An 11,971-nucleotide genomic window follows, 5' to 3' on the forward strand; every position below is an offset into this window, starting at 1 on the left:
ATTGTCGATAGATATCTTTTCTCTAGTCCCAACTATATCTGTACCAGATTTCACCCAAGTTGGGTGAGTGTGAGTCTTCTTCGCGCCTATTAAGACAGACAGTAAGTCTGAATTATTATCGTATCAATATCATTAGTTATTAAGAGTATTTTTAGAGACAAATATACCTGAATCATATTCTGTATGTCTCTATAGTGGAAATTCATAAAAAATGTTAACACTCAGTGTCGGATTACTAAAAAAGATTAGCCAGAGGAAGGATAGCCTGGCATGGGCGGATAATTTCCACACCTGTATGTCGTCGTTGACTTTCCCTGCTGCCTTCTTGAGTCTGCAGATCCGGTGTAAGTTATCTATATAGATAAAGTATATGTATTTATATGTATAATGTACAATCATATATAACTTTTAAATTATTATATTTTCATAGAACGTTTCCAAAAAGAACGGAGGTTCTCAAATCGACTGTATATGGTAAAGACAATATGGTGGTTTTTAACCAATTGACGTGTAGATTATATAAAATTTTTTCGAACTCAGTATACGATGCACATTGAATTATTACAAAAGTTATTGTAAATAAATTGAGGATTAAAATATTTAATTGTAGCATTAACTAATTTAGTTTATTTCTTAAAATTATGTTATTTGTATGAATGAAGACTAAAAATATAATATTTTCATTGGATTTGAAAAGAATTAGGAACTCTATTTAATTGCCTCGAAGATTAAAACAAACACGTACATTATGTAAATTCTAAATTATAAAAGAGCAAATATTTTTTAATGTAGTGTCATATTTATTTATGGTCTGTCTCATATCCTGTCATACTTCCGTCTCATCTACTTGCCAAAATTGATGCCCGATTATATGTTTTAATTTTGCCTTCGAAATATTAAATATTTTACTAGTGTTTTAATGAAATGTCTGGCAACCCTGTTGTTTATTAATTAACACTTCTATGCTACTAATTCGCTAATTGTTAATTTTTCATTATATGCATTCTTACAATAATGAAAACATGTTAGAAATATTTTACAGAACATCGTAAGTAATTACGATATTCTGTATTTTATTAGGTAGTATTTTTAATCTGTATATTATAATCTATTTTTTATCAGAAAAATTAAAAGAATAAGTTGCTTTGTATGACATTCCCTAAGAATACTAGCTTAATATGAGGAAAATAAAATCAAAGAAAGAAAATAAGTGAGATCGCGAATTCAGCAAACTCTATGGCAACTCTCTTTCAAGTCTCACCACGGTATAAAATATGATATTCTAATACGATACTAATGAACGGTCATCAATAAACACATCACATGACCGGTTATTTACTAGATTTTCCTGTTTAAATCATTGGAGTTCACCTTTAAGTTATTCTTTTACTGCGTCATCGTCACCATGCTTGATCTGAGTTTGCTGATATTGAATCTGTCTAACTTCATCTCCAGACGGATACGTAATGTGTTATTCAATATTTTACCTATAAATTAATGTATTTATCTTCATTTTTTACAACATCATAGGTGAAGTTTATCAATTTATTTGCAGGAAGTAATCTCAGTATAAAACTGTACCCAGCCATATGATGCTGACCATGGACACCTTTTTTATGTCATTGCGGCTGAGATGGTGGGTCGCGATGGTAAGCGACTGCCACCAACCATGAACATTTGCAGAGGTACGGCCTCTGCCAATACGTAGTCCGCCTGTAACGGTAATGGTTGTCAACATGAAAAATGGAATGAAATGAGTAGAAAACAGGCCTCTGGCTCCCTCACTAGCTGTACGAAACATAGCATTTTTCGTACACCAATACAATAAACATCATTCAATCAAATATCAACAAACATCCACTATATTCAAGAGGTGATCTTAAAAACAAATTTCGTAAAATAAGTTCTCCTATTAAAATATGAACAATCCCATAAAGCTTGCAATGAATCACTTTTTGATCCAGTAACATTAGACATGTAACCTTGGACTAGCAATTACCCAATAGATTTAACATTATTTTTTTTTATCTCGTAAGTTGCAACACGCAACTGAACCGATCGTGTCGGAAGTGTTACGTCACACGCTTTCGTTCACTTTGCAACGCGATCTTGTGTACTTTTCAACCGACTTCAAAAAGGAGGTTATCAATTTGACTGTTTTTTTGTGTTTATTACCTCATACTTTTTAATGGGTGAACTTTATTGATGATTTTTTTTCATTTGAAAGCTGGTGCCTGCCTTGTGCTCACGTGTGCATCACAGATAATATAATTTATAGCTTGTATAGGAGTACAATTAACGTAAGAAACCCTAAGTATGACACACAGAAGACCGGCATGAAAAAGTAGCGTTTTCCTTGCTCTTTCCAATCCATTCCTTCCTTCCAGTCGTCAATTTCTCCCTTTCCCCTTAAAAGCGTCCAGTGCATTCCCAGCGGCCCTACTTTTACGAACGTTCATGGGCGGTGGTGATCGCTTACCATCAGGCGATCCAGTAGCTGTGCCCGCTATGACATAAAAAAAAGACGTCAATGTTTTTGATAAAGTCACATAAAACCTCTATCATATTTGATATTTCATTTTATAATTTCCTCAATATGTTTTGAGTTTGACCTTTGTTAATATGTTTTATTTTAATTTATATGTTTCTGTGATTTCTCCTCTTATTGTGCGGATAGTTAATTTGTCTTTAGATATATTGGATTGGATGTTAATAAATTATGGATTCAGAATTAATCTTTTGTTTTCTTATAGGAATTATTATAAAGAATTTTAATGCATTTCAACCATTAAAAGAACTCCGTATATCATATTACAGAATACAAATAAAACGTTTCATAAAGATTAGTATAAAATTATTTTCTAAGAAAAATAATACCAAATTCCTTCTTAAATTATTCTATCTTGTCCACTGACCCTCTATAATTATTATACTGTGGCTTTATGCAGATGAAAAATATAAATAATGTGATTTGTGACTTCGACGGTATTATAAGTTTATTAAATACTAGCTTTTGCCCGCGGCTTCGTACGCGTTAATTTTGGAGTAGTTTAATATATGCTATACATATAAAACCCTCGAACAATTCTATCTATTAAAAATACCTATCAAAATCTGTTACGTAGTTTTAAAGATTTAAGCATACATAGGGACATAGGGACGTAGGGACAGAGAAAGCGACTTTGTTTTATACTAAATGGTGATTTAGGAACTAACAATTTGGTTTATTAATTAGATAAGTTTCACAGGTATACATACTACATTGTCTATGCTGTACCACAGTTAATTTAATATATATTCTAAACTCAGCTACTAAACGCACAAAAATACAAGTTTAATATTTAAAACAAATAGTATCATTTAGACAGAGTTATTCTTTCATATCATCTCTACTAATATTATCGATGCATAAGTTGTTCTGTCTGTCGGTCTCTTCTTAAACCACTTAATTGATTTGGATGAAATTTTGTACAGAAATTATTTAAGACTTGATAAGGATATGGGATAGTTTCTGTCTCAGAAATCTAATGATAAACAATTTTTTCGATAATCTATACATTAAATCCATTCAGTATAAATATATTTCTATATACTTGGCTGCATAATTTTATGTCGTAAGTAGCTTCATCTATCGGTTTTCATTAATAGCCTAGTATCTTTATAATGTAATAGTAATATATCTTCTTATATAATACGGTAAAGAAAATAAAATGTTATTAATAATTCAAACAAACATTTAATTACAATAAAGCATTATAACATCTCTCAAAAAGGGCCTTTTATAAAGTTCACGACTGCATTATACCGGTCAATATCGATTGCCCAAACCGTACCAAACCGTTCGGTTGCAGAGTCGTTTATAATTGATTATTAGTTAAATTTTAACGATGGATTAGTGCTTAGAGCTCATCAAATCGGATGACGCAAGATGTTGCGGAACCCAACGATTGTCGATAGATGTTTTGATAATAACGCTTTGAAATTCATTTCTTCATCACATTTTTGAGTATTTCTTTCTTACATCCTTAAACTTACTAAATAAATACGATTGTTTGTATCTGAATGGAGCGGATATAATATGATTTTTATATAATACATTACGTAAAACGTATTGAATGTTAGAAAAGGTTTGATTGCCTACTTAAAAGTAATCAATATTTAATCCTTATTTTGCGATACAGATAATTAAACCTAAAATATGATACGGAGTCATTAAAAACTATAAAATATATGTTGGTCTTGACATGGTTCTTCTGGTAGAGTAAAAACGGTTCGTTTTTTGTAAGACGGATGCATGCTTTAAAGATTACATAAATATTTATGATATTTTATTCACAAAAAATGAACTATTTCAAAGCATTTAAACGCTGCGTGCCATGTAACGCGAATTGCGTTAAAATTAATCAACCATTTTACGTAAAAATACTTATTCAAATTATAGTAATTAGTTTCTAAACTTAATTAGATATATATAGCTGAAGAGTTTATTTGTTTGAAAACGCTAATCTCAGGCACTGCCTGTCCGATTTGAAAAATTGTTTTAGTGTTAGACAGCCCTTTCTCCCTATACCCTTTCTCAATAAATAATTGAGAAAGGGTATATATATACATATATATATATATTTATGATATTTTATTCACAATATATATATATATATATATATGATTAATTGAAGAAAATTAGTAATACGTTTATTATTGTATTTTTTTCTATACTATATATTCATTATATTATAATAGGTCTTAAACTCTAAACTGTTTAAAACAATCAGAATTACAACGGTCTTACTTTTATATGACTGTGTGTGTAAAAACTATGAAGGCATTATCAGCTAACGAGCGACTCATTTTCTATTTATTTCAATTTATTATATACTATTCCATGAGAAATTTTGAAACCATTGCTACGGTTTGGCAAAAAAATGCCGCCTCGTGATCAAAATTATTTTTTTATTCTTTCAAATTTTCTCATTTATAAAGCATTACAGTGCAAAAAACGAAAAATTAAATATGCCATTCCACTCCAGATTCTATATAGCAAAACTAAGTTTAGAACAAACAACAAATAACTAGCTTTAATGTACGTTATATACCAATTTCCCTTAGCCATGCTAGACTGATGTTAGATCATGCCTCGTTTTCGATTACTTAATGCGTTGCGCCTGCGATTACGTACTATTGGTAGCTCTACTAACTTTGTTGTATGACCAGCTCACTGCAGGAAAAACGGCGGTAAAAAACTCACTCGCATTTAGATTTTCTTTAGGTAATCGCTATTTCCGTTATGGCTTGCCAGGAATTGTACGCGCCAAAATAATATGGCATTAATATGGATGGAGTTTCGGTTCGAAATTTTGACTCCGATTAAATATATATTAGTAACAGGTTGATAATTAAAAAATTCTTAGTTCGACTGGTTTTTTGTGTTTGTAACCGCAGAACTTTCGACTGGGTGATTTTTGAGCACTCTTTTATAATTTTAAAGCTGGTGCCGTTGTAGAGTATATTAAAATCTTTAACTCTTATTCTGACTGAATTTGAAGCCGATAAGCAGCAATTTTTTGTTAAAAATACTTATTTGGAGTTTAGTTTCCCATATCGTGCAATTCAAAGTAAGATGGCTCCCTCATTTCCTAAAAATAATCTGGGACAAGAATTGTACGTTTTAATAGATATCCATTTCATTATTTATTTTATTTTATCTAATTTATATAGTTAAATAAACAAACATTGACGTAACACCGTAGTATTACGAGGTGTTTACATTAACCTGCCTTGAATTCATGTTCTACGAGCCCATGTACCATGTACACACATGACGTTAGCAACAAAATGAGGACAAATCAGTTTTACTAAACCATTAGTGACTATTAAATAGAAGCGGTGCAAAATTTAAAGATCACACTAACGTTGCCACACGTTTAAGAGAAAATCGGTGGTTCTATCAGTAAACAGAATATTGCGTATCATAGTAGGCAAATAAGATTTTATTTTTGCTAAGTTTAATAATTATGGTTTTTTTTTCACGCTCAAATCACATACCGAATAACAGATATATAGACAGGTCTGGCGTACGTGGTAGTCGAGCACGCTTCAGCACGATTTGTGCCATCTCGCACCGGGGAAGCACCACACCCTCGCAGAAGACCGGCGTGAAACAGTAGCATGCTACGATCCGTATGTTTCGATCCGTGAGTGGGGGAGCCGAAGGCCCATATCCTTTTCCTTACCCTTCTCAGACCATATTTCCTACCCTTATGCCTCTCGACAATGCTTTCTTAATCGCTTTCCAATTTAAAGTCGGCAATCCATTTGTCGACGCGTAAGGTCTGCAATGTGCTTCTCCAAATGTTCATGGGCGGTGGTAGCGCCTACCATCAGACGACCCACCAGCTCCATTGTCGACTATGACATAAAAATGTGTCAACAAATAATATTTATTATATACAGACTACTATAGAGAAGCCCTGTTGCTCGTTATCTTATAAAATATAATCATTGTTAAACAATTTAATGAATATTAAATAATAAGGAAAACGTTTATTGACTCCTATTGCTACATCTGATATTCATTTTATCGTTATCATTGATTTTATATGAGGAACTAAGAAAAATTAAAGTTTATTAATAAATATTAGGAATAAAATATCCTACTAAAATTATAAACGCGAAAGGTACTAAGTATGGATGGATGAATGGATGCATGGATGTTTCACTATTTCACGCAAAAAAGCTTATCGTATCTGTATGAAATTTATTATTTATTTTTAATTTTTATCTTTGGCCAGCATGGGCTTGTAAATATATTTATATAGGAAAAGAATTATATATTAGTATATATTTATGATGCGATATTGTATTTATTTCTATACATGTATCAGATTTACTATTGATAAACCGAAGACAGGAATTTAAGACACTGTATTCCGATACATATCCGATTGTCCGTAAACTTTTGACCATAGACTTATTGAATAAAAGAGGTATATTATAAACTTTTTGAATAATAGAGGCGATAATGATGTCTCAATCAAAATGATGATATAACCCTTTCAGATACCTTTCGAAACCCAAAAGCATTATGTAAAACATTCACTTTATAACCGTCCAATAAAATTAAGGCAGTCGCTACTTTTTATAAGTCGATTATTTATTGTTAAGTGAACAAGTAATATAATAAACGGTTCAGTTAATAACAAATATATTTAACTTTTGATATCGTCGAGTGGTTTTTATGTTTATCATTATGGGGTTATTATATCATTTTCTATATAATTAAATGAAAGTGGTGTTAGTTACACTATTATAACTAAAGAACGGTAGAACCGATTTTGATGAAATTTGATAGGGTGATAGCTTAAAATCCGAGAAAGGACAAAGGGTAGTTTTTATCTCGGATATCTCATGGGAACGGAACTATGCGGGGAAAACGCCCGGGTCTGTTTACATATTCCAATGAATGTCCGTTTTAAGTGAGCCAAAGTCGAGTCTAAACGAGTCGCCTAAACATACAGCTCAAGTTAATAAAAGCGTGTTAAAAACATATTTTGAAGTCAATTTAAACCTTTTTACATATTATAAATTAATGCATCGACACACTGACAAAAGGAAGTGTATCTAAAGTCGATGCACGCACGAGCTTGTGTGCATGCAAAGACATTATTAAAACTCGATGTATGCATGTCTGTGTGTCATTATCCATAGCTATTGAATAGCTGGGACTCTATCACAATGATTTTTGTCTTTTTAGGTCGGTTTGGTTTGTTAGTTTCTTTAGGCTATTGTGATCGAAAAAAATATATTCTTTGTTAGTATGTGTGATTAATTGCGTCTATCTTTATATTTATCAGGTAAATTTTTGTCTTAGTTTTGGGGAAAAGTATTTTTTTTGTATGTCACAGCCGGCAATGGAGCTGGTGGGAAGCCTGACGGTAAGCGCTACACCGCCCATGAACATTTATAGAGGCGTTAAGTCGATTACAGACGTTACGCCTCTACAAATAGATTGCCGACTTTAAATTGGGAAGGGACTAAGAAAGGATTGGCGAGAGAAATAGAGAAAAGGACTGGGAAGGGGAAGGAAAAGGATATGGGCCTTACTGTTATGATTTAGGGGAATTGAATTTGCCAAAAGATGGATTTACGATATGCACATAAAATGCCAGCTGTTCGGAGGAGTATGGTTAGTAACATAGTGACACGAGAATTTTATATATATAAAAGTATAACGCCAAAAATCTGAAAATAAATATCATAAAGAAGGCTAAGATACCTGTTTATCGAAGAACAGTCTGTTTTGACAGTTTTGGTGTTTAAACTGTAAATTATTGCTTTGTGTAAAATTTCTGTAACGCATAATATCTTTACCTATTAAAGGTGTGTAAATGAATTATGACAATTAAGACCTACTTATTGTCATATACTTGATGTAATTTATTAAACGTAACATATAAGTGAACGAAAATAGAAGGCCCCAATGATCAAATCAAATCAAATCAAATTTATTAAATCAAACACTTAACCTAACCTTATAGCTAAGTACATCGCTGTAGCAATTACAAATAGGTATCAAACAATTAAGGTTCAATAATGATATTATAAAATTAGAAAATTATCTACACATGACTTCTGAGGTTTCACAACAAATCGAGCGTAGTTCGCGATTATCGTGAGGTAAGATCTAATCTTCCTGTAAAGTTACTGATCGAAACCTTTTTTCACTCTCAGATCACTATGTCAGTCTTATATGGTCACCTTTAAGTATATATAGATATACTCAAACATAATATAGATGGGTAATAAGGTATATATAGATATAGATTGATTTATTTACTTATATTTTTAATGTTGTTTTATTAAGTATCATTTTGGTTGTGTATGAAAGTATATGGCTTTAATTGTTTTATTATAATATTGTAATTGTTACTGACAGATAAGTGAAAACGTGTTGTGAAATCGGCCATTAAAGTATACCGTTTTAAATAGAATATAACAAATTATTATTTACACTACACTTATTATAATTATAAAAAGGGAAAGGCGTATAAATGGTATACTCTACCAGTGCTAATGAACATGGAACATATGTATATAAATATGGTTATTTTCATTTTTATTCGAATGGAAATTGATGTGGTGTCTATTTCCTATAGTTTTTAATGCTATATATTATGCTAGCTTCCCGGCCGCGGCTTGGCCTGTTTAATCAAAGGCAAATATAAACAGTCCCATGGTTTTCCCCGCATATTTCTTGATCCCGTAAGATTAACGGAAACAAATTAACGTTTGTCCTCTCTCAGGTCACAAACTCTGAATCTAGTTTTTTCTAAATAATTTCAGCGGTTCAGGCGTGAAGAAGAAACATACAGACAGATAGAGTTACATCTGCATTTACAATATTAGTATGGGTTATGAAGTTAATATCTTGTTTTTTGTATGCTTTCCATCCCATACATCCAGACTATAATCTATCACAGTCACCAAATTTCATAAAAAGGCTCAGCTGTTTTGGCGTGAAAGAGTAACAAAATTCCATAAGAATACTCTCTGATTTATAATATTAGTAGGATAAGATATATGTAATAAGAAGCAGGATATGGTGTTTTTATTTTACCTAATAAGTTAATAAACACTCTGATTATTTTTAACATAAATCTGTTTAATAAATTATTTTTAACATAAACGCCTTCAAATTGTCAGACCTAGTGGTAGACTTAGGTAATTTAAATGGGACCACATGGCGGGCACGAGCTCTTAACTAAAAAAAGAATCATAAAAATCGGGTCACTCAGAAAACAGTTATGGGATAACAAACACAAAAAAAGTTGAGTGACAATCTCCTTTTCGAAGTCGGTTGAAAATATAGAGTATTATTTATAGAGATTTCGTTCTTGTTAACGAGTTATTTTAAAGATATGTAGTGTACATTATATACAACTTAATATGATTATTTCTTGTTACAGGTAAGTGTGATAGAAAACCTTGTATAAAGGATATTGCTGTTAGCCTTCGTACGTCGAAAATGTAAAAACGTGTACATTTGGTTTGTGAATTGATGACTGTTGTGGTCGGTTTTATTTTAATATTATCTTCTACTACTTTTAAACATTCTTTGAATATTTACCTGGCTGCCTCCTCGGTACAGTAGTACAGTGCTACACAAGAGGATAGAACAGAGGGGTTTTGGATTGAAATCCCGGAATAATGTCTCAATCCCGGTGGGGACTGAGACTGACTGACTGGGTCAGTCTGTTGGGCGCCAAAAGACTAACCAACTATTTTCATGTGACCAAAATCGATGAGTGTAATTAATGCTTAATGCTTCTGCCCCATACCCTAGGCGACAGGGGAATTCGCTGTTTTATGTTTGTCATGATATGAAAACTTCATCGTTATTTATAGTTTAAGTATCAATTAAAATAAGAATAACTTAGTGTTAAAGAAAAAAGGTACAGGAAGAATATAAGTATGATTGTGTTTATTATTTTAATAAGACAGACAGAATATAGTAAAATTAATATAAAGGTATCTATAATCTTCAGAAGTAAGTCTTATATTACTATAAATAGAAATTAAATTAAATCGTTCACATTGCAAAAGTAGCAAATATACTTTCGATATCAAACGCGAATTCACTTCCTATCTCGGATCGGCGTAGGCGCATAGCACGTGCTGTATTACAACACAGCCGTGTCTGTGTTGCGTCAGTGTGTATGTGTGCGTAGCACGTTCACTTTCCATCCAGTTGTAGCTGATTCTATTTTATACAGAGTAAAAAGGATTACAATTTAACGAAACATTATGTGGGCTGTGTTATGGCATTGTCTTTTTTTTTATTTAAACTTCTTTGTACTGATGTAGGTGAATGTGTTATTTATCTTGATGCTAAGTTTATAAGATTTTTGATCAACTTCAAAATAGTAGGAGGTTATTATGGGACTGTATTTTTGTGTTTATTAACTCAGCACTTTCGACTGTGAGGTTTTGATGACTTTTTGGTGTGGTTTCTTTTATGTTTCGCCTCTGTTCTGACAATTTAAAAACAGTTTGGTAATTTGTTAAAATAGTTATGTGTATTGTTTCTTCTGGTATTCGATTGTGTTATTATAGTACGAGTGCGTTCCGCTACGGTCAATTTTGATTCAACTATAAAAGATACAGTAAAATATAATATTGACGTTTGTTCAATAAATATGCTTTACAATATTAAAAACTGAACGTTGTAATTATTAGAAATATAAATAAAATAATACTAATGTCGCCTTGTCTCAAACTCGAATACAAGGCTTTTTGTCGTTAAAATAAAATGGCCATGGCCCCCACTGGAGCAAGGGGCAATACCATATAAAAATAAAAGTTAATACTCAAAATTATATTAAATTAAATCTTAGAATTTATTCCTTGTTATAACAGATCAGAGGTGGAGACATTTTCTCGCCAAATTTACTTGTTTGTTTACAATATAGGCACAGTATTTTGATAAGTATTAAGAGTTATAATTAATGCTTTCATTAGTGTGGATATCTTAGTATATGAAACGCAAAGGAATTAAGTACTCACTGATCTATCAACTCACCGATCGGGCTGGAATTTGGCATTTTATTGCAATATTGGAATATTTATCAGTCAAATACGACTTCACTGTAACGAACGTAATATATTATCATGACGCTACAGTTGTCGGATTTTCAATGTAAATTTTACCTAAATGTTTATATGTATACGTTTAAAGCAATATTGATTTAAGGAAGAATTTTCCACAGTTATATTTTATCTGACGTTCCCGAAAATGAAAAAGTTTATGTGTTTATATGTATGATCGTAAATGCTCTCCTTTTTCTCATGTTAAATTCTGGAGTTGTACCCTCCCCAGGAACTACGGTGACGTTTTTTGTTGGAAAGATAAATAAAAAAAAAAAAAAATAAATAAAAATAAGTTTATTTGAACCATAAAGAGAAATACACTGCAGAC

At 31.6% G+C, this 11,971-nt stretch overlaps 1 protein-coding gene across 4 annotated transcripts in view; it reads left to right on the forward strand.

The window, feature by feature from the left end:
* LOC119837189 (A disintegrin and metalloproteinase with thrombospondin motifs 16) overlaps positions 1-11,971 on the forward strand; it is a 110,618-nt gene that overhangs the window by 9,694 nt on the left and 88,953 nt on the right. For 3 of the 4 annotated variants that reach the window (XM_038362713.1, XM_038362715.1, XM_038362716.1), the window contains exon 1: positions 9,130-9,151. The exons of the other annotated variant lie outside the window; for it this stretch is intronic. In XM_038362713.1, the coding sequence (XP_038218641.1) occupies positions 9,131-9,151 (21 nt within the window). In that variant the 5' untranslated portion in view covers position 9,130. Of the gene's footprint in view, positions 1-9,129; positions 9,152-11,971 lie in introns of those variants that run through there. 4 annotated transcript variants of the gene reach the window in all.

The sequence above is a fragment of the Zerene cesonia genome, chromosome 26 (genome assembly GCF_012273895.1).
Source record: "Zerene cesonia ecotype Mississippi chromosome 26, Zerene_cesonia_1.1, whole genome shotgun sequence".
In the NCBI taxonomy this organism is placed as follows: domain Eukaryota; kingdom Metazoa; phylum Arthropoda; class Insecta; order Lepidoptera; family Pieridae; genus Zerene; species Zerene cesonia.